The sequence below is a fragment of the Podarcis melisellensis genome, assembly GCF_964234715.1.
Source record: "Podarcis melisellensis genome assembly, chromosome: 15".
In the NCBI taxonomy this organism is placed as follows: domain Eukaryota; kingdom Metazoa; phylum Chordata; class Lepidosauria; order Squamata; family Lacertidae; genus Podarcis; species Podarcis melisellensis.
The window spans coordinates 44,777,539-44,799,877 of NC_138532.1; the positions used below are offsets into that span (position 1 = coordinate 44,777,539).

Genomic DNA, 22,339 nt, shown 5'->3' on the forward strand with positions numbered 1-22,339 from the left:
TTATTATAAAAGCCACACCCCTTATGCAAAACGCAAGACCCGCACTTCTCAGGATGCAAATTGCAGCCCCGCCCCCGCCACCCAAGCCCCGCCCCTCGAGCAGAACAGATTCTCCTCCCCACTTTATTATTATGCAAGCCACGCATGATAACATTCACCCCTATGTGTCTTTCCGGTTGCCCACTCTCAATTCCTTATCCCCCGCCCAGTATATATTTTATTCCGCCCCCCTCCCAGTACTATCTTTCTTATGCAGGCCACGCCCTTTATGCAAAATAGAGCCCCGCCTGAGATTCTTATTATGCACGTCGATGGGGTGGGCCCTTGACACGCTTTATGCTCCACCCAAACTGCCCCAGGGAAGGGATCTGATTGGTCCCAGTACGCCGAGCCCCACCCCCTCCTGCATAATGCATCAAGCACACCTGGGACTTCTCCCTCCCAGAAACTGGTACCCAGAGCATCTTTCTTCGATAGCAACTTGCCGTGGCATCTGTGTGGCAGGAAGGGGCAGTGTGCCCACTGGCAGATGAGCCCCTGTATTACCATGCATTTTTTGAGACTTACACCAGACACAGAGCCCTCCTTAATTTGTTTTTCCAGTGCCGCAAAAGAGGCCCTGGTATGAGACTCTTCATCTTTCTTAAGAGGGTCCCAGGTGGGAAGAGATATAGGTGGGGTGCAAGCCCAGAGTGGGCAGGAGTGGCTCAGGGTGCACCTTTTCTGCAGACCACATACTCCTTGCGTCTGAAGAGGGGGGCTGATTGGCCATGGGGGACTGGTCAGTTTTGCTCCTGGGTTCAGTCCCCAGAAAGGGATGGGCTTGTCCAGACAATACTGAGCTGGATGAATCAGCACTCAAACTTGGCCTGCTGGTTTGATGGCACCAGGTGATAGTTTTCTGGGGTGGGTGAGAGCCTGACACTCATCCACACCTTCCTGCAAGGAAACCACAGACGAGACACAGGTGTCTCTTTGGACTCTTGTGGGTGCAAATTGTATCAGGGTGCTCAGCTTCCCCAAAGGAAAAAAAGCACTCCTGAAATTTACCTACTATGTGCCCACTCAACTCTTTTTATCGGCAAAATTGGCTACAGGGGTCACATAATACCTATTCTGCGTTTGTAAGAACCTGGTCTTCTGGCATGGCAGCACCTTGACTTTGGAACTCCCTGCCTCTTGACATGAGGCAGGCACCTTCACTGTACTTTTTTTTGGCACCTGCTAAAAACACTTTTGGGGGACACAGGTGGCGCTGTGGGTTAAAGCCTCAGCACCTAGGACTTGCTGATCGAAAGGTCGGCGGTTCGAATCCCTGCTGCGGGGTGCGCTCCCGCTGCTCGGTCCCAGCGCCTGCCAACCTAGCAGTTCGAAAGCACCTCCGGGTGCAAGTAGATAAATAGGGACCGCTTACCAGCGGGAAGGTAAACGGCGTTTCCGTGTGCAGCTCTGGCTCGCCAGAGCAGCGATGTCACACTGGCCACGTGACCCGGAAGTGTCTTCGGACAGCGCTGGCCCCTGGCCTCTTAAGTGAGATGGGCGCACAACCCCGGAGTCTGTCAAGACTGGCCCGTACGGGCAGGGGTACCTTTACCCTTTACCTTAAAAACACTTTTATTTTCTTTTGTGCACCACTTTGAGGTTTTGTGTTTGTTTTTTTTAATATTCCAGTGGTGTATAATCTTAATGAAATAATGTACCAGAGCAAGTCAGAACCGTAGAGTTGGAGGGAACCCACAGGGCCATCTCGTCCAACCCCCCGCAATGCAAAGGGTGCTTCCATGGCTGTGGGTGGGTGATTCTTAAGATCAAGCTTTGCTCAGCAGAGAGGAACTTGCACGCATTTGGCTCTGGGTGCTGCCTGCCTGTCCGCCTCTGCTTTTAACATTCTGTGTTCCGATGATCCTTCGATGGATGCTTGTCTTCCCAAAAATGCTGCTGTGAGCAGGAGTGAAAGATTTTAAGAGGAGCTTTCCATATGAGTGCAACCCACTGGGCCTGAACCCAAATTAATTCCTCATCTTAGTTTCTGCCAGGCCTTTCTACTGAGTCCCCTGGAAGTCGCCCAAGGTTACCTGCTTTGTTGGCCTCATTCCACACCCTCCTCAAGTGTTTCTGCCTGCCTGGAATTTGTCCTTAAACTCCGGTAATGACTCCTGCCTGCCTGGGATGGAGGACAGATACTGTGTTTGTTTGTGTGCAAAGACTAGCCTGCTGTCTAAAGGTAAAACTTGCATTTGTTGCCTCACTGTCTCTGGCCTGTGACCCCGCCTACCACTAGGTTGCTGCCAGTCTGGCCCCAGAAAAGATTGCTCAGAAAAGATTATGGCCCTTAGGTTCGATAATAGGTTCCCCAGGACTAAGTTCAACTCTGATTAAGTTCAGTTCAGGTCCGCTGGATTTAACAGGCCAAAGTGAGCCATTGCTGTGAATTTCAATAGGTCTCCTCTCTGTAAGAGTTAAAACTGCATCCCATTCAAGCTGTGAGAGGGGGCAGATAGAGGCCAGTTTTGAAAAGATTCCCTGTGGCAAATGCCAGTGATATTTTAAGGGCCGCAGAGAGTAGGAGTGTAGAGCCCGCCTCATCTGGGATAAATGGTTTTGGTGAAAGCCCAAATTCGAGCCCTGCCAGCCGGAACAATTTGAGAGTAGAGTTGGAAGAGACCCTAAGGTTCATCTAGTCCAACGCCCTGCAATGCTCAGACGCAGCAGGGCCCTGCAAAAGGAAGGGGGCGCAGTGCAGCTGAGGAAGGGCCCCGATTCCCCTGCTGGCTGCCCAGAGAGAGTAAAGACACACACACACCCAGCTCCAAATGATAAACTCTCTTATTTAAACTCTGTTCCCCTCCCGTTTCCCAACAAACAATGCATAGAGCAGCAGGCGGACAGCAGGGCGCCCCCCACCCAGCAACCACGCCAAGGCCAGCGCAGACAGCCCCGGTCATCGTCCCATGGCGCCAGGCCCCCAGCTCCCGCGGGGTGACACTCCGGCCACAAGGCATCCGGCGGGGCTGGGTCCCTGGCTGTGGCCGGACTCTCTGGGCGCCTGCACATCCCATGTGCCGCAGGAAATTTGGTCCCTGGTGGCGGAGACGTCCTCCCTGCCACCTCCTCTCTTCTCCCCGGCCAGCGGGGCAGCGAAGCAGAGGCCTCACTTGCGCCTGCTGAAAATGGACTTCTTCCCGGGGACCTTTTCTCCGACGCTCAGGCCAATGAGGAGCCGGGCCTTCTCGTCCTCCTCCTGCTGCTGAACGTGGCCCTCCAGCTTGCCCTCCTGCTTGCCCCGGGAATCGTTGCCACCCGTGGCCGGCTTGAGCCGGAGCTTCTCCTTGATGACCTGCAAAAAAAGGGCACGAGAGGGAAAGGGGGTGCTTGTCTGCTCTGCTCCTTAAAAGAGGGCGTGGGGTGAACTTTCGGGTCTGTCCCCCATGCTGCTGCCGGCTGGCCAAGTTTGATTCCTGATTATTGCATTGGGTTGGACTAAATGACCCTTGGGGTCCCTCCCCGCCCTACAATCCTGGGATCCTTTAGCTGCACTTCCTGCATTGCAGGAGGTCAGGCTACATGACTCTTGGGGTTCCTTCCAAGTCTACAATCCGATGATTCTAGGCGGGTGGGACAGTGCGCCTGCCAATCACCTGGCATAATGGTGTCGGGGGGTGTGGCAGGTGGGTTGTCCAGCCCACCTGCTGACGCTTTGAGACTGCTGATAAAATATAGCTGAAGGGCTCTTTGGATGCTTTTATGGAGCCTCCACCTCCAGAGACAGTCTATCTGGGTTCCTAGGTTCTATGGGGTGTTTGGCCACTGTGAGGACATGATGCTGGACTAGATCAGCCTGATCCAGCAACCAGGCTGTTCTTATGCTCTTATAAACCCTAAGAGAGCTACTGCCGGACAGTGTAGGCAATACTGGTGGCTAGAGGGACTCAGCAGACGGCCGAGTCCTCTGTTCCTTGAAGGCCACCGAAGGCTACTAGCTGCGATGGCTGTATGCCACCCTCAGAGGACCCTGTTGTAAGGCTCCTTCCTAAGCCCTGGCAATCTTTCGAGCAGAGGCCTGGCAGGCAGAGGGTGAACCAGAAACTCCCCCCTTGCAGTCTTTGGCCCATCCCATGCCCCTTCCCCACACACCTCGCCAGTACCCACTCTTACCTGGGCCACCAAGGCCTTGCGGCTGTCCCGCTTCACCGCCATGGCAAAGTCCAGCCACGTCCAGGTGTTGTTGTGGTATTCCAGGCAGGGCAGCACCAGGTTGAGTTCACCCCAGTCCACACTGTTCTTCTCCCCCTGGAGAAGAAGGTGGAGAAGAAGCAGGTCAGGCCATGTCCCAGGGGGATAGGGGGATAGGGACACCCTTCTCCTCCTCCCCGCCATGCTCCCCGCATCCTAGCCCCAGGAAACGGGAGCGCCCACATATCTGAAGGTGCTGGATGGGGTTAAGGCAGCAGCAGACGCAAGCAGGATCCAACAAGAAGTTGTGTGGGCATCGCCCAGGATGCCACAGCATCCCATTTGGGGACAGAGAGAAGGGAGTTCTTCACCCATGGCTAACTTATGGAACTCTCTGCCACATGATGTGATAGTGACCACGGCGGTAAGGAAAAGCCATGCTGCATTCATGGTCCATCCCCAAACCCCAAACCCAGGACGACTGGCTGACCTTGTAGCTCACGCAGAGCGGCACTTGTGGGATCTTGATGTAGATGAACGAGTTATTCATCGCTGCCCTTTCCTTCATCTTGTCAATGTCGTCTACTGGGTACTAGAACCACAGAATCATGGAACTGAAGGGTTGGAATCACAGATAGACTCCCAGGCAGGCGGCCACCCAACCTCTGCTTAAAAACCGCCAAGGAAAGAGAGTCCACCACCTTTATTTTTTAATTTATTAAACTTGTATACTGCCCTTCATCCGTAGATCTCATAAAAATAAGAGAATAAAGCACAGAATACATAATAAAACCAAGAAAAAACCATACAAAACAATACCTTCCCCACAACATGTTTAAAAGGGTATTGGATGTAATCAGCCAAATCGGCCTGGCTGAAGAGGAACATTTTTGCCTGGCGCCTAAAGGTGTGTAATGAAGGTGCAAAGTGAGCCTCTCTGGGGAGAGCAGTCTACCTTCCAAAGGAGTCCATTCCGCTATAGGGAGGGAGGAAGGAGCCTGTGTTGGGAGAAAGCACCAAGGGGCCCCATCCTGCCAGCCAGGTGGGCGGCATATGCATATACGTAACATAACATAATGACCCTCCTCCACACCCAGCTCAACAATTATTATTATTTTTAATAATAAAATTCACTGTGCATGGCTGTCAGGTTGCAACCAGCACACTGGGGCAACGCCAACGCCCCCTGCCCCCACACCCCACAAGAGGGGCAAGTTACCTCTGGCGTTTTGCGGAAGGAGCGCCTGACCCCTGACGTCCGGTTGAGGCCCTGAGCCATGCCCTTCCCCGTCCCCAGGGAATCTTCGGAGACCATGAGCTGTCGGGGCTTCACCACTGGCATGCCTGCACAGGGCAGAAAGAGGTGCAGGGGTGGGGTTCTGCTCCCAGCAGCTCCCCACAGCACACTCACACATAAAGCCCCATCCCTCCCCAGTGAAGGCGGAGTAGAGGGAGAACAGGGAATCGCTCAGGGGTGTGGCAGGCAGCCTCCTCTGTGGGGACAAGAGCTGGTCACAAATTTATTTCTGCCCGGCGCAGTGTTTGGGCAAGTGCCAGGTCATGGCAAAAGCGCACTGATGGGGTGAAACCAGATGGGTAACAGCAGCAAGAATATTATTGGCCCAAAAATGGAAGCAAGAAGAGTTACTGACGATTGAAGAATGGAGGATGAAGTTAATGGACTATGCAGAATTAGATAAACTAACAGGAAGGATTTGAAACCGGCGAGACCAGAAATTCATGGAAGACTGGAGTAAATTTACGGACTATTTGAAAAGTATTTGTGAAGAACAGACGACGTTTGTAGGGTTGCAAGAAGTTTTGTGAGGAGTATTATTAGAAGTATTGTAAAAATGGACAAGGGGGAGGATGATTTGTTAAGAGATGTAAAGGAAATATAAAGTTAAGAAATGCATAAGAAGTGGTTAAAACGGTGGATCATCAGAAGGGCTGATGGAAGTCTAAAAAGATTGTATAAGTGATAAGTTTTGTGGTACATTTTATAATTTATATGTTTAAATTCATAAAATATATTATATATAAAAAAGCGCACTGATGGGAGGCCAGCGGAGGCCAGGAGGAGCTCACCTGTCGTCACCAGCTTGGACTTGTCCTCTTCGTCGCCCACCTCTTCCTCCTCCACGTTGCGTCCCGGGAAGAAGAAGCCCATCATGCGGTGGAAAAACTGGTGCGTCAGCTGGATGGTGAGGGGCACCACGTTCACCTGGCCGGGGCGGGAGGGGCGGTGAGGATCCCCAACATGTGGAGCCTTGCCACCCTCTCCCTCCCACCCCATTCTCCCTCACATGATTCCATAGACTGCCTGGACACAGAAGAATGGTGGGGGGAACCAGCAGGAGAAGAAGGCCAGGAGATCTGGGGTGGGACAACGATGAGTGGTCAGAGGGAGAAGAGGGGGCAGACTGGGAAGAGGAGGTGTGAGAAGCTGAAGAGGTGACAGGGTTTGGTGAGCAGGAAGAGGCTGGAGCAGAGAGCAGTGCAGAATCAGAGACTGGAGAGGAAGGGGGCCAGGAGACAGGAGGCAGGCAGGGGAGGAAGCCCTCTTGCTGCAACCAGCTCCCTTCCCCTCTGTTCTCCCAGAACCAGACGAGGGATGAAAAGGGAGGAGCAAAGAGAGACAAGACAGCAGAGCCTTAGGCTGCTGGGGAAGGAACTGGGAAAGGAGACGTAAAGATCAGTGGAAGGCAGGGACCTTCAGTCCTTGGGGCAAGACCTATAGGGAAGTGATCCTTGGAGATTTTTAAGCAGAGGTTGAATGACCATCTGTCCTGGATACTTTAGCTGAAATTCCTGTATGGCAGGTTGGACTGGATGACCCTCAGGGGCCCTTCCAACTCTGCAATTCTATGATCTCTAGACCTGCACTGGTTTCTTTGACTAAAGAGTTAACTTCAATGACACCGGTGAAGCTAACCGACTTCAGCTCCTGCCATATGCATCCCATCACCTCTCTCTCTCCCATGCGCGCGCACTGCCATCTCACCTCGAAATGCTCTTTGATAGAGATGCCACCCACTGGCGGCCGGACTTTGCTGAAAATCCTCAGGGCCAGCTGGCGGCCGGACTGGCAGGTGCTCTGAGGGCGGAGGACCACCTGCAGGCAGGAGCAGACAGGGCAAGGTGGCCATGGTCAGAAATGTTACACCCCACCCACTCAAAGGAAGAGGCTCCATCATAGGGCTTGGCAGGCTGAGGAGCAGTGGGGAAAACACTCTGCGTATGCCCAGAGCATTCATTGGCAGAGCCCACGCAATGGCCCCAAGCCTCTCCACCTTCCAGGCTGGGCAGTGGGGAGTCCAAGGGGCAGGGAGGGGACTGCTGGCTCTGCCACTGACCTTGTAGACGGCGTTGGGGAGGAGGTTGTTCATGGTGACCCATCCCAGCTCCAGGAGGTGTTCGGCCGTGTCGTCTGACTTATTCACCTGAGAGAGGGAGAGAGAGAAAGGGAGGAGGCAGCACGGTGAACCCTGACTATGGCAGCATCTGCTGTGACCCCCACTCTCCTCCTTGGATTTTTACATTGCAGGGCGTTGGATAGATAATAATAATAACAATAATTCATTATTTATACCCGGCCCATCTGGCTGGGTTTCCCCAGCTACTCTGGGCGGCTTCCAACAGAATATTAAAATACAATAGTCTATTAAACATTAAAAGCGTCCCTAAAGAGGGCTGCCTTCCAATGAAGCTGCCATCCGACGAAGAGGTGGCTTTCAGGGCAGAAGTTAAACAGACACTACAAGCTCAGTTTAATTCATTAATAAAATATTTCTCATTCTCCTGGTCTCATAGCTGCAAAGATGACCCCTGGGGATCCCCTCCCCACTCTTCCACCCCACCTTGCTGTACAGGAAGCGCTGCAGCTCCAGCTCAGCAATGCCCAGCTGCCCGTCCTCCTCGGTTAGGCGCCACCGGGCCTGGGCAAAGTAGAACTCTGTCCGGCGGGCCACCCCCACGTCCTCCGGCTGCTTCCGCAGCTCCATCTTGTTGGCCCGCTGCAGCTGGAAGTCCTTGAAGCACCTGGAGGGAGGGAGGGCAAGGTGAGGAGATGGGGGGAGGAATAGGGGCACAGGGAGAGACTTGGGGGCAAGGAGGGCCCGCAGCTGTGCAAGTAGCACCTCCATTTTCCCTTTCTTTAACTATGTTAATGACCAAAACCAAGACCTCCTTATGCCAAGAGCTTAGTCTTCTCATTGGAAAGGTTGCGTTAAGTTATGTTTGAACGTTGAATGTGTAGGATTATGTCTGAAGTCCATGGAAAGAACAGACACCATTCAATGAACTGCTAGGTAAGTGTTTAATGGTTCTGCCATTGGTATTGGTTTAAAAAATTTATGTTCTGTACTGCCCTGAGATCCAGGGTTATAGGGAGATATACAAATTTAATAAATGAAGAAATAAATAAAATAAAAGCCAAAAAGTATTTGTTTTTTTCCTAAAAACAACAACAACATGGGGCTCCCAGGTTTCGAGGCAGTCTACCTGCTCAGGATAACCGCTGTGACTGGGCGCCTCCAGAGGGAGCTTGCCCCTCCTACCTGATGAGGATATTTAGCTCTTCGCTTTCCTGCTGCAGTTCAGCTTTCTCCCGGCTCAGCTGCTCCTGCAGCTTCTGGTTGTGGTCCAGGAGAGACTCGTTCCGGCCGTCGTCCTGCAGCGACTGGAGGAAGGAAGGAAGGAAGCAAGCCGTCACGGTGCGCATGGGGACGTGGGATCTTGGGGCTCCCGCCGACCTGCTGCCCCCACTGCCTGCCCATCCCGCCTTGGAGAGGCACGCACGGCAGGACGGCCTAGCATATGGAGGGTTGAGGGGAGCGAGAGTCACCTTCATGACTGAGTACATCTGCTTCTCCAGGTGGCGGATCTGGGCCACGTGCTGGCGGACGGCCTCCTGCAAATGCAGGATGCTGCTGCGCTGCTCCTCGGGGTTGCTGGAGATCTCCAGCTGGAAGCGGACGCGCTGCTTTTTCTCGCTGTGCTCCTGCGAAAATTGAAATACCTCAAGACCTGGGCAGGGGCAACATGGAAAGTACAGGGGTCTCGATCCAGCGGGGTGGGTGAATGATGAGAAGGACCCTGCTTTGCCTGAGACCCTGGAAAACTATGGTTTCTTGTCCTTGGCTTACAAGACTACAGCTTGCTGAACCCAAAAGCTTAGTTTAGGTTAGCTGTGGTTTGTTCAGCTACCCCACCTGAGATGCAAAACAAGCCAGGGTTTTATTTAGGGGGGGGAGTTGCTTGGCTGTGGGGTGGCTTGCAGGGTAATCAGACAAAGCATGGTTAGAATAAACTGTGGTTCAATGGTAAGTGCAAACTATGGGCATCAAATGGAGATGGATGCTGGACGATTCAGGACAGATAAAAGGAAATACTTGTTCACGCAGTGCATGAACTTTGGAACTCTCTGCCACAGGAGGCAGTGATGGCCACCAGATTGGAAGGCCTTAAAAGAGTAGACAAATTCCTGGAAGAGGAAGCAGCTATCAGTGGCTACTAGCTGCCATGGCTATCCTCTGCCTCCACTGTCAGAGGCAGGTGCGCTTCTGAATACATTTGCTGGAAACCCCAGGGTGGGAAATGGCTCTTGTGCTCGAATCCTCCTTGTGAGTTTCCCTTGGGGGCATCTGATCAGCCTCTGTGAGAGGAGGCGGCTGGATTTTTGGAACCTCCCGCTCCAGAGGAAGTCTACCTAGATTCCTAGGGGTATCTGGGCTCTGGGAGGACAGGAGGCTGGCCTAGATGGGGCCCCATGGCCTGATCCAGCAGCCTTTTCTTACATTTTTACAGACAAACCACAGTTTAGCACTCTGGAGAAACACAGGCAATGTAACCATTACATACCCCAGCCTGCTAGGATTTCTGATGCTAACAACAACAAAAAGCTAGTCCCCAATATGTCATCCCACCTTGCGCTTGGGCTCCACGTGGAGCAGGAGGTTGTTGACAATGTCGAGGATCATGGCGTACTGTGCCGGGTTGGTGGAAATCTCCAGGTCGTGGTGGATGAGAGTGAAGGTGTCCGCGGCCCCTGGAAGGTGGGTGGGGGGTAAAAGAAGAGGGCAGAAAGATGCCCCCAAAGTCCTTCATTCAGAACCATGAGGACTGGAGCCTTGCTTTGTTTAATAATAATAATAATAATAATAATAATAATAATAATAATAATAATAATAATAATATATTATTATTTATACCCCGCCCATCTGGCTGGGCTTCCCCAACCACTCTGGGTGGCTTCCAACAAATTATTAAAATACAGTAATGCATCAAACATTAAAAGCTTCCTTAAACAGGGCTGCCTTCAGATGTCTTCTAAAAGTCTGGTAGTTGTTTTTTTCTTTGACATCTGGTGGGAGGGTGTTCCACAGGGCGGGTGCCACCACCGAGAAGGCCCTCTCCCTGGTTCCCTGTAACTTGGCTTCTCGCAGTGAGGGAACCGCCAGAAGGCCCTTGGTGCTTGACCTCAGTGTCTGGGTAGAATGATGGGGGTGGAGATGCTCCTTCAGATATACCGGACTGAGGCCATTTAGGGCTTTAAAGGTCAGCACCAACACTACCAGCCACCCCCTGCCAGTCCCTCTGCTTCTCCTGGCTCCTCCCCACACACCTTCCTGCTTCTTGAGGAGGTCCTCCTTTTCAGGGTGGGCCGGAGGCTCGGGCGGCTTGATCTCGGTGGCCAGCTCAGGGTTGATGTCATGGCTGTAGCTGATGTAGTACATGCGGCAGCTGCACCGTGAGATGATGCGCTGGACCTGCTGGGTGGGCTGCACCTCGTGCGGCTGGTTCCAGTCTGGTTGGGGGGGTGGGCGGAGGCAAAGAGTCGCAGGTCAGATATGGTACAAAAAGTGAATAAGGAGTGGGCTATCTTTAAGGAATACATCAAAATTTATGTGGGAAAAGTAGAATTTCCGACAGATATTGAGTGAATCCAGAAAATGATTAGAGTGAAAGGAGAGTAAAGAAGAAGAAGAGATTAAAGAAATAATGAAATGCATTTAAGCTAGTTGGAAAAATAAAGTAGCGTAACAAGAACAGCTGGAAGTCAAGTCACTTGGTGGGTGTCCGTGTGGGGTAGGTGTGTAGGTATGTTGATATGTACAGTATAGATAGGTATTATATAGAGTAATGTAAGTATGCTTTATGTTATAAAAATAAGGTAGTGTGCTATGTATGTGTATTGTGTAATTGGATAAATGTATACGTATGGGGGGGGACCCAAAGAGTCGCAGGTCAGATTCCCAGGCGGCTGAGAGAACATCACCCCCCACCCGCCCGCCCTTCCCAAACCCCTGCCACCCTCCCTGCTGAAGGAGGTGGGCACTCAGCTCTCTGGCCTGGCCTGCCTCCTCTTCTCTTGGCGCACTGACCTGTGGTGGTGCTGACCATGCCGCCCACCGCCTGCCCGCTCTCCATCAGCTCCTGCACGGAGTCCAGGCTTCGCTGGCGGTGCTCCTCAATGTTCTTGACCTGGGGGTGAGGGAGGCAGGGAGCAGGGGTGAGGGAGAGGGAGGAAGGGCAGCCTCCGGGGAGAAAGCAGTGTCGCCCAGAATTCGCCAGGCGCCAGGCACATTTTGCCCCTGGCTATCGGCCACCTGAGACCACTTGTTTTGGCAAGGTGTGTGTTGTGGGGAACAGCACTGCAGGAGTGCAAATATCCAGAGTGTGGGAGTCAGGTGGGATTACTATGAGGAATTATAAAATATGCACCAAGCCGTTGTGTCCATGATGAAAACATTGCGTTGACTGGGTTTGATTCATTGACAATAATTTCTGATCAAATCCCACAAGCCTCTGCATCTCTGGCCATTTTCTCTATTGTTCATTTTCTACGCCTGACAGGCAGGTATAAGCATTCTATACACAGGCCAGTTGCTTCATCAGGCATCCTCAGTACATAAAGATAGTAGGTTACTTTGATGTAGTTTAGTCTTTAGATAGAGCTTAAGGGCCAGGAAGAGAGTTCACAAGGAGATGGTAAATCCTGCCTCTCCTGTTTACTTGTTTATGACCTCCGGAGTTTCCTAAAAGCATTCCTCCAGTCCTGTTTTATTTACTCTCAGATATGTATGCATGCTCAGAGTAGTCTCTGTAGTTAAAATAATTTATTCTGACCTAACATTGTCCCCACATGGGTTTTTTTGAAATGCTCAGAGGAAATCTGATTGGTTCTTACGAACACTGTGTAAAAAGTTCTTTTGTGAATAAAACGACCTGGGCTGAGGGGTGGAGAGGGAGGATTCTTATTATTATTGGCACCCCTCCCAGGGTCTTGCTGGTCAAGCCTCGTGTGTATTCTATTAATCAGAGTCCAATCCTTCCTTGCTTTGGGAACGCTACACAGCACCCACCTCTAGCCAGAGCTGCACGTCTTCGTGCTCGGAGGGGCTGCTCTCGGTGGTGGCAAAGTACTGCATCCCGTCCAGCAGGCAGGTCCAGGAGGTCTTCTGCTTGAGGGTGTCCCCATACCAGGCTGGGTGGTGCTGGCACTGGAGCAGCTGAGCTTTGGCGGCCGAGACAATCACACAGCCCTCCGTCTCTGCCCCGCGGAGGACCATCTGGGGTGGGGGGAGGGAGGAGCAGGAGTTGGCAACAGGCAATGTTTCACTCCAAAGAGACAGGGTGGTGCAGTGGTTAGAATGCCGGGCTAGGGACCAGGGTTCAAACCCCCACTCAGACGTGAAGCTCTCACCTTGGGCCAGCAACAACCTCTCAGCTTAACTTCAAAGGGGTTGTTGTGGGGATTAAATGAGGAACAGGACCTGGGAGAGACTAGGGTTCAAATCCCCGCTTGGTCCATGACACTCACTGGGTGACCTTGGTGGGCCACTCATGGTCATTCTCAACCCAGCCGACCTGGCAAGGTCGTTGTGGGGATAAAATGGGAGGCCGCCTTGAGCTCCTTGGAGGAAAAGGTGACATATGAATGTAACGCCCTCCCATCAGATGTCAAAGGAATAAACAACTATCTGATGTTTAGAAGACACCTAAAGTTTTTTAATGACAGGTGTTTTAATGTATTTTTAATCTTCAGTGGAAGCCGCCCAGAGTGGCTGAGGAGATGCAGCCGGATATAAGTAATAAATAATTATTATTATTGCTATGATGAATAAATAAAGTCACTAAAAGACTGGAGTGACATCAAATATACAATCCAAAGGATGCCGTCTCAGCCACCAGCAGTTGAAGGTGGCAGATGCGCCTTCACGGGAGGTTTTCAAAACAGAGGCCATCCATGAGGGATTCTGTAACTATGATCCCTGCATTGCAGGAGGTTAGACTAGATGACCCTTCCAACTCTATGAATAGTACATAAAACCATACAGCAAAATCCATATAAGAGAAGTTTAAAACAGACACCATTTCACTATTGTGGAATGGTCCATTCTTAATTGCCTGCATGGGCTGGGCCGAATAGGAAAGTTTTCAGCAGGCATTTAAAAGTTGGAACAGAAAGCACCTGCTGAACCTCCAGTGGCAGGGAGTTCCACAGGGCTGTGCCATTGACACTAAGGACTAGTCACCTTGCTGTTGTCAAATGAGCCCCACTGACCTGGGGAATGGCCTATGATGTTCCTGCAAGTGAATCTCTTTTGATAAGATGCAGGCTAACCCCCTCAAAACAGTCAGCCTCCCCGTCAAAAGCTGCCCAACCAAGCAAAGAATCCCTGCAACCCCGGTTGATCACTCCGCTGGGTGAGAGGTGGCAGCAGCCCCCGTTCCCCACCCAGCAAGAAGGTGGCAGGTGGCGGCGGCAGCAAATACCTGGCAGTTGACCAGCTCGATAAGGCAGTTTCGGTTGAAGATGTCGTCCGTCTGGCAGGCAGCAATCCCACACAGCTGCTCGCTCACCCCGGAATCCTCCTCTGTGAACACCACAAAGCGGTCCGTCTCCTCGATCAGCTTCTTGAGCATGTAGGCTCCTGGGGGGAAATCACAGATTTGAAAGTTGGGGGAACCCCAAGGGCCAACTAGCGCACCCCTGAGAAAGACGAAAGGCTGGGGTGAGAGGTGGGTGTAGGAAGAGCTCTAGGGTCTGGGTGTGAGAGGGAAAGTACACAGAGCTGGACAGGGAAAGTTTGTCCACAGTAGTTCATGCGCTGGGGACTTCAGGGCTGGACTACCGCAGTGCGCTCTGTGTGGGGCTTCCCTTGCATGTGATTCAGAAGCTGCAGTTGGCGCAGGATGCTGCAGCCTGATTGCTGACAGGAGAAAGGCCTTGTCAGCATTGAGCTCCTGTGCTCAGATATACGCACTGGTTGCCAATTTGTTACTGCGCAAATTTCAAGATGTTATAGTATATAAAGCCCTTAATAACTTGGGACCAATTTGCCTACAATATCACCTGACCCCACACGCACCTGCTTGACTACTTTGATCGGCAGAACTTGCCCTGTTACAAGCGCCACGTTGTATCAGTTCCACATTTGTAAGAAAACAATATTTTAGTCTGGCGGTGCCTACACTTGGGAACACCCTGCCTATTGATATCAGGCAGGCACCTTTGCTGCACTCTTTTCAGCTAAAGATGTTCTTGTTTAGACAAGCCAGTCCAGATGTTCAGAAAGTGGATGCGAGTTTCAATCCATTTTCAGCCTATTGTTGTGTTAACTTTTAGAAAGCCTCAAATTATTGCTAATTCTTCTCAGGGATTATTTTATTGCTTTATCTTTCTCGTCGAATATTCAGAGATTTCTTTACAATCGAGTGGTGTATAATTTTTATGTAACAAGCAAAATAAAAAAAAACGAGGAAGCTGAAAAAAGTGATGTTCTTTCCCACTTCCTCTCTCTGCTCTCTGGTGTGTATCAAGGCTCCGGTCCATTCTTTGAGTTCCGACTCAGATATGTACATGCATCTTCCCCTCTTTTTCTGTCGGGGGGAATGGGGCACTGATCCAGCAATGATTGGCGTGTGTGCCTATGACACTTGCTCCATAATTCAAAACCCCCACATGCGAAAGGAGAGGCCCTTGACTTCCCCGCCCCCGCCACTTTACAGCCAACCCCTTTCCCCCTCCCTCACCTCCGGAGGGGCTGCGCTCCGTCCGGGTGCTGCTGGGTGGGGCGATGACCCTCAGCGGAGGCTGATAGCTGGGGGGAGGCCCCCTCTTGGGCTTCTTGGCCGGCAGCTGGGGGTCGATCCTGAGCCCCTTCAGGGCCTCAGTGGAGAGGTTGCGCTTGAGGACTGCCGCTTTCTTGTAGCCGTCATAGAGGCCAAAGGCGATGTCCCGGTTTGTTGTGGTCCAGGAAGCCCGCAAGTCCACCAGGTGCAGCTGGTGCGTGTGGAAGACGTCGTCCCCGTCGCGAAGAGGCAGCTCCTGGCGGAGAAGGGAGGCTGTCAGGCACCGCATGTGCCCAAGGGGAGGAGGCTGCGCAAGGGAATGATGGTGCCAGGAGCAGCGTGTAACAACTGCTTGTCACACAGGTAGGGCTGGGAATGCACACACACAAACCGACACACAAAAGCCTGGAGAGCTTCTAACAGTCAGTGTGGCTAATGTGGAGCTACTGGTTCCACAGATCTTCCAGATCATGGGGACTAGAAACTTAGTTTGCCTTTCAAGGGAAGAGCCGAATCTCTGGGACAGAGCACCTGCTGGGCTTGCAGAATGCTTGCACCTCCAGTTGGGGGTTGAGGGAAAAACCCCTGCCTGAAACCTGGGGGAAGGCATGCTCCCTGCTGAAGGAAGGGGGGCTCCTGCGCTGCTGCCCACCTCCTCGGCGGTGCGGACGCTGTGGCGCTGGTAGGCGAGGGATGAGAGGCTGAGAAGGTGGGTCTTCTTGACCAGGGAGTCCAGGCGGTGGTCGGCATTCTCGTCGCAGGTGGAGGCCATCAGGTGCACTGTGACAAGGCTCAGGTCGCTCATCATCTGCGTGATGCTCCACTCGGAGATGAGGCGCCGCATCACCGTCCCGGCTGCAGGGTGAGAACGGTGGTGTGAGGAAGAGAGAGGGAAGGGAGAAGCCTCCCCCACCTCCCAACGTCAGATCCCCTCCCAGTTCCCACCCCCCTTGTGCCCACTCACCCTGGGGGATGAGCCTCTGGGTGCCTCGCGTGAAAATGTGCCCCTGCCCACACTCCAGCTGGATGCCACGCTGCTGAGCGAAGGAGGCCCAGTAATGCACCTGGGGGGAAGCAGGAGAAACAGGGTTTGCTTTCATCTCGGCCTTCGGTGAAGTTCGCTCAAACAAGGCGCACAGGATTGGGGGGGGCAGAGGTTTTTCACTCTCCCTCTTCTGCAGTGCAGCACATTACTCTCCCCAGAGCCCGCTGGTCTAGCGCTGCCGCCACTCTTTCCAGAAACCATGCAAATTGAGTAATGCGAAGACCCGGTCATCTGTCGAGCGACAGCAGCCAGGCTGCAACTGGCCCAACAATGGAGATCTCCTTCCCACATCATTCTAACCTGGTTTTCCCAAACTCAGGTCTCCAGCTATTTTTGGACTACAGTCCCCATCATTCCTGACCAATGGTCCTGCCAGTTAAGGACGATGGGAGTTGCAGTCCAAAAACAGCTGGAGACCTCCTGGGGTTTCCAAAAACGGATTTTGCTGTGTCCAACTGTGGAAGCCGAGCCCCTGTGGCTAGGAGCCATTGATAGCCCATGCATTTGCCTAATCCTGTTTATTAATTATTTTTTGGCAAATCATTTTTATTGGTTTTTCCTAATTTTTACCAAATCAGCCACAACAAATTTTGCAAACATTGGTTTCCCGCACTCTGTTCTTGCTGCGCCTAAAGTTTCTTCTTGTTGCTGCGGTATTTCCCTAGTTACTTCTAATTCACATTCCATTCCTTACAATTAACTTTATATTACAATAGTTTGTTGTTGTTTTAAAACTTGGTGCCCTTAACCATCAGCTATCCACTTGCCAATGTTTGCATGTACAATATTTTAATGCTTACAATATCTACAAGTAAGGTTAGTCAAATAATTATCAGTCCAGAATAAATGATAATTATTATTTCTAAAAGTTATTTTAATTTATTGTCTAGTCCTGTTTAAAAGCCATCCAAATTGGTGGTCACAGATGCCTCCTATGTGTAGTGTGAATAAATTCTTACCTTTTCCTGCAACATGCAACTTCCTTGGGTGTCCCCAAGTCCTAGTGTTATAAATCTGAGGGTTGCCCCTTACACCCCTCCCCACTCGAGCAGATGGGCTTCCCACCCAAGTGAAAATCCGAAGCCACATGAGACCCCACCCTGACTTCCGGGAGCCTGGCCTGCATCTCACCTGGAGCTTTGGGAAGAGGGCTGTGAAGGAGAGCTGCCGGTAGTGCTGGCCCAGCTTCTTCCTGATGGGCTTCAGGTTCCCAAAAAGCTTCCCCCGGCAGATGGGGCGCGTGACGCTGGTCCACGTGGCCCAGAAGTTCTGCATCCAGCGCAGGGTGCTGCTGTAGAGCAGGATCCGGGGCTGGGAGGGCTCTGCGGAGGGTGGGGTGGAACAGAACAGTTGTCAAGATCAGATCATCACTTTATTTTATTTTTAAAATAATTTTTATTAATAATTCCAATATAACAAATTATCATAACATATCATCTACCTCACCCCCCCATTTCCCCCCTCCTCCAAAAAGAACCCTCCTTCCCTCCCTCCCCAAGACTTCCCTCGGTTCCTCTCTCTGACTTTTCAGCACATGTTGTTTTCTGCATACTGTAAAATTGTAAAGATCCTTAAATTGTCTATTATATTAACAGTCAATAAATTTGTGTATGTTTATTCAAAGCCTGCCAAGGAGTCCAATTCATTTTGGGTTTTTTTAAAATAGTTTGTAAAAAGTTTCCATTCTTCTTTAAAGTCACAGTTGTCTTTGTCTAGCAGTTTGTATGTCAATTTTTCCAGTTCTGCATAATCCATCAATTTCTCTTGCCACTGTTCTTTCATCGGGGTTTCCTCATTCTTCCGTCCTTGTGCTATTAAGACTCTTGCTGCCGTTGTCGCATAACCACTTTAAATGGGATACTTGCTTTTTAATTGCACTTTATTCATAGTGCAATAAGGATGCCCTCAGAAGGTGGGCTCTCTTTTGTTTAGGTTTTTAATAATAATAATAATTTTTATTTATTTATTTATACCTTGCCCATCTGGCTGGGTTGCCCTAGCCACCCTGAAATAATGGGATCATCTAGTTGGAAGGGACCCCAGGAGTCATCTAGTCCAACCCCCTGCTGCAATGCAGGAATCTCAACCAAAGAATCCCTGGCAGGTGGCCACCCAACCTCTGCTTAAAAACCTCCAGGGAAGGAGAGTTCATCACCTCCCGAGGGAGACTGTTCCACTGTCAAACAGTTCTTGCACTCAGAAAGCTCTTCCTGATACTTAGTTGGAAATCATTTTTTAAATAACATTTTTATTGGTTTTACACAGTTTTATAAATTTTAACTAGAACCATTTCAAACATAGATAGGTAGCCGTGTTGGTCTGCCATAGTCAAAACAAAAAAAATTCCTTCCAGTAGCACCTTAAAGACCAACTAAGTTAGTTCTTGGTATGAGCTTTCGTGTGCATACCAAGAACTAACTTAGTTGGTCTTTAAGGTGCTACTGGAAGGATTTTTTTTTCATTTCAAACATTTAAGCAAAAGATTCTTCTGATCCTCCAGACCTCCTTCCCTCACTCCCTCCCTCGGTTCCATATTTAAAATTAGATCTTCTGCATCTTTTACCATTATCCATCTGTTATATATCCATAGTTACCATAGATAAGTCCACTTTACAAGTGTCATTACATCCCTGCCAATGACTTTAACTGTTTACAGTGGTCTTTTAAATGAATTAAGAATTTGCTCCAGTCTTTTAAAAATACTTGATCTTCCTGATATTTAGTTGGAAATTAAAATATTTCCTCCTGAGGGAATCAGACTCAACCTGGCTCCTGTACCCTACCCTACCCTATAAAAAAAGTGGGGGAAACACACGACCCTATCTTCTGTCATGGATGCTTTAGCTGAGATTCCAGCATTGCAGGGGGTTGGACTAGATGAGCCTTGGGGTTCCTTGCGACCTCTACGATTCCACACTCACCCCCGCTGGGCCGCGTCAGGTCCATGCAGATACAGAGGTTGAGGTTCTCGGAGCGGAAGGCACGGTAGGAGTCATAGTCCTGGCCCACGGGCACCTCGGGAAGGAACTCTGGGGAGCGCAGCACCACCCCATGGTGGTCGTGGGGGTTCCCGTGGCACAGCCATGTCAGGTCCAGCGTCATGCACAGCTGCGGCAGGTGCAGGAAGCAGCAGTCATCGTACCTGCCCCGGAGGAGGAGGGTCAGACAGGTATTACACCCCACGGCAGGAGGGGAGCACCCTGACCCTGCCCAGCAACTAAGGGGAATCTCGGCCTGATATTAATGTAATTTATAAAGGCATAATATTGTGCTTTGATGTTGTAACCTAGGAGTCAAAGGCAGGTGATTCATAAATAATAGCAGTGCTTTTTCCTGGGGGAGACACAGGGGTACGCATACCTCTAAACATTTTGTGAATCTTTATACTTTTGTCTATTTACTGTACAGTGGTACCTCGGGTTAAGAACTTAATTCGTTCCGGAGGTCCGTTCTTAACCTGAAACTGTTCTTAACCTGAAGCACCACTTTAGTTAATGAGGCCTCCTGCTGCCGCCGCGCCGCCAGAGCACAATTTCTGTTCCCATCCTGAAGCAAAGTTCTTAACCCGAGGTAATATTTCTGGGTTAGCGGAGTCTGTAACCTGAAGCATATGTAACCCGAGGTACCACTGTATTTATTTTTCACGATTTGAACTATAAAATGGTGTACCCCTAAACATTTTTTTTTAGAAAAAAAGCACTGAATAATATTAATAATAAGGCAACTTATATGCTAATTTTTCTTTATGCAAGGACAATGCTTATCCTGTTTCTTTCTTTCTTTCAGTGGCTTGTTAGACTCACTTACTTAGCCCACATAAAACCCTCTGTATTCTGCATGCCTGGTTCATGCTTTCGTTTCTCATCTTTCCATTTCCATCTGCTGTTATTACTGCTCTCTCTGGCTCCCTTCCCACACTACATTCCTAGGATTCTCTGGTTATTGAAGAAACGCCAACAGAGGCAAGCTTCACTACCAAACGCCTGGGCAAACGTAATAGTGCCCTCCCCTAAAGAACCACCTCTCTCTCTCACACGCTCTCGCCCTCGAAGCCCTGCTTCCCCCTGCCAATATGGCCACTTACTTGGAGGCTGTCCGGACGTTGACGTCCAGGTCCCCTTTGAAGACGAACTGCCCCGGGCGCCAGTGGAAGGAGAGGTGGCTCCACTCCCAGTGCATGTTCTCCGTGGTGTTGTAGGGGTCCTGCGGCAGAAGGCAAGGTTGGAGCAGAAACCTGGCTGCCCCCCTTGTTGGTGGCCGCCCAAGCCCACGACCCGCCGGGCTTCCTCCATGCCCCGCCCCGCCCCGTCGGGCCTCACCTCCGTGGCCACCTGGTGCAGGTTGGCCTGCTCAATGTCCATGTGCCAGTCGCCGTGGAGAAGCAGGCGGCTCTTGTCCCACCAGGGCAGGGGGGCGCTGGGGTCCTCGGAGGGCTTGGTCAGCAGGTCAATGGCCTGCCCAATCAGCGTCCAGGCCGGGTCCCAGCACGGGCCCCACACGATGGTGTACTGGAAGACCTCGGCTGTGAAGGACAGGGGGCCCAGGTGTGGAAAAGCACATTCCTCCGTTCAGAACCATGAAGACCAGAAATTTGTGTCGTTTTTACCGGGTGAGCTGTAGCTCATGGGCAGAGCCACCGCTTTGCCTGCAGAAGGTCTCTGTCTCCATGCGCTGCAGCATGTCCAGGTAGGGTTAAGGCCCCCCTGCCTGAACCCCTGGAGAGATGCTGCCAGCCAGTGTAGGCTCAATGGGCTTAGGATAAAACAGCTTCCTGTTTAAGTCAGCTGTTTATTCCACCCTATGAAGACTGGAACCTTACTTAACTTTCAAGGGAAGTGATCAAAGCTCAATGGGAGTGCCCCTGCTTTGCAAGCAGAAGGTCTCTGGTAGGAAACAATAACAGCAACAACTTTTGTTTTATATATAGCTGCTGTAAACCTGCTAATTTTTTTAATGAACAATGGCATATAAATATTTTAATAAACACAATGCTGTAAAACACTATTATTCTGAACTCTAGTTTCAGCCCCCAGGGGCATCTGGCGTGGCTGGGAAAGATTTCCTGCCTGAAGTCCTGAGGAGTTGCTGCCAGTCCGTGCTGGCAGTACTGAGTTAAATAGACTTAGAATAAGGCAGCTTCCAGCATTCCTTTATCATTGCCCTTTTCACTCCACCTTCCCTCTCTGGCAACTTAGGCCAGCGATTGTGAGTCTCACCAACCTAGTGCCCTGTTTTATCCTCCCAGCAACCTTACAAGGCGGGCTGGGCCATGAGACAAAGAGACTGGCCCAAGGTCACCCAGCGGGCGACCTTAAAACCAGCCTTCTTTGCCTTTGGGTGCCTGAATGTTGCGTGACTACAACTCCATCATTCCTGGCTGCTAGATTGGCTGTGGATGATGGGAGTTGAAATCGACAGCATCTGGGGGTCTAAGACAGAATCACTCTGCATGGAAGAACCATGCCACGGGTTCAATTCCTGGAAGCATCTCCAGTTTAAAAACAACAGACATTCTTTCTTTCTCTTTCCCTCCCCCCCCCATTTTTTATTCCCCCCCCTTCTCTCTCTTTCTGTTCTGTGTTTCTATTCACATTAGCTTTTTAGTCTTGAAAAAGAAATTAATCTTTTCATTTTCCAAATTTCAATAAAATCCATTCTTTAAATAGGACCAGGTGGCAGAAGTGGGATTGGGGCAAGGACCCTTCTCTCTGGCCTGAGATCTTGGGGGACGTTAAGGCTGCCTCCTGCTCCTTCCTCCTAGCCTGGAAACCCTCGCGGGGACTCACAGTGGAAGTCGTGGTAGAACTTCAAGGGGGGCATGTTCCTCTCCACCGAGACGTCCCCCCAGGGCGGCCCCAGCTTCAGCACCTGCCGCCGGCGGGAGCAAGGCTGGCCCCGCTGCTCTGCCCCGGCCAGACGCCCCGAGAGCCGCCAGTCCCGGATCTCAAACAGGTAGCGGGGGTAATCGCGGATCCGCACTGCAAAGTCAAGAGGTGAAGGGTCAGGAAAGGGCAGGTGAAGTGACCCAGGGGATGTAGGAGC

At 51.1% G+C, this 22,339-nt stretch overlaps 1 protein-coding gene across 1 annotated transcript in view; it reads right to left on the reverse strand.

Moving 5' to 3' along the window:
- Window positions 1-2,808: 2,808 nt before the first annotated feature.
- The window catches only part of BLTP2 (bridge-like lipid transfer protein family member 2), a 43,079-nt gene continuing 23,548 nt past the window's right edge, over window positions 2,809-22,339 (reverse strand). The window contains exons 17-39 of the mRNA XM_081889573.1: window positions 22,084-22,275; window positions 20,617-20,819; window positions 20,382-20,500; window positions 19,219-19,439; window positions 17,429-17,619; window positions 16,217-16,316; window positions 15,905-16,107; window positions 15,214-15,508; window positions 13,954-14,111; window positions 12,540-12,746; window positions 11,559-11,658; window positions 10,799-10,981; window positions 10,101-10,222; window positions 9,020-9,175; window positions 8,733-8,854; window positions 8,034-8,214; window positions 7,530-7,616; window positions 7,178-7,288; window positions 6,262-6,397; window positions 5,393-5,517; window positions 4,664-4,765; window positions 4,156-4,290; window positions 2,809-3,337 (exon numbers count right to left, since the gene is read on the reverse strand). Of these exons, the coding sequence (XP_081745699.1) occupies window positions 3,152-3,337; window positions 4,156-4,290; window positions 4,664-4,765; window positions 5,393-5,517; window positions 6,262-6,397; window positions 7,178-7,288; window positions 7,530-7,616; window positions 8,034-8,214; window positions 8,733-8,854; window positions 9,020-9,175; window positions 10,101-10,222; window positions 10,799-10,981; window positions 11,559-11,658; window positions 12,540-12,746; window positions 13,954-14,111; window positions 15,214-15,508; window positions 15,905-16,107; window positions 16,217-16,316; window positions 17,429-17,619; window positions 19,219-19,439; window positions 20,382-20,500; window positions 20,617-20,819; window positions 22,084-22,275 (3,635 nt within the window). The 3' untranslated portion in view covers window positions 2,809-3,151. The remainder of the gene's footprint in view (window positions 3,338-4,155; window positions 4,291-4,663; window positions 4,766-5,392; window positions 5,518-6,261; window positions 6,398-7,177; window positions 7,289-7,529; window positions 7,617-8,033; window positions 8,215-8,732; window positions 8,855-9,019; window positions 9,176-10,100; window positions 10,223-10,798; window positions 10,982-11,558; window positions 11,659-12,539; window positions 12,747-13,953; window positions 14,112-15,213; window positions 15,509-15,904; window positions 16,108-16,216; window positions 16,317-17,428; window positions 17,620-19,218; window positions 19,440-20,381; window positions 20,501-20,616; window positions 20,820-22,083; window positions 22,276-22,339) is intronic.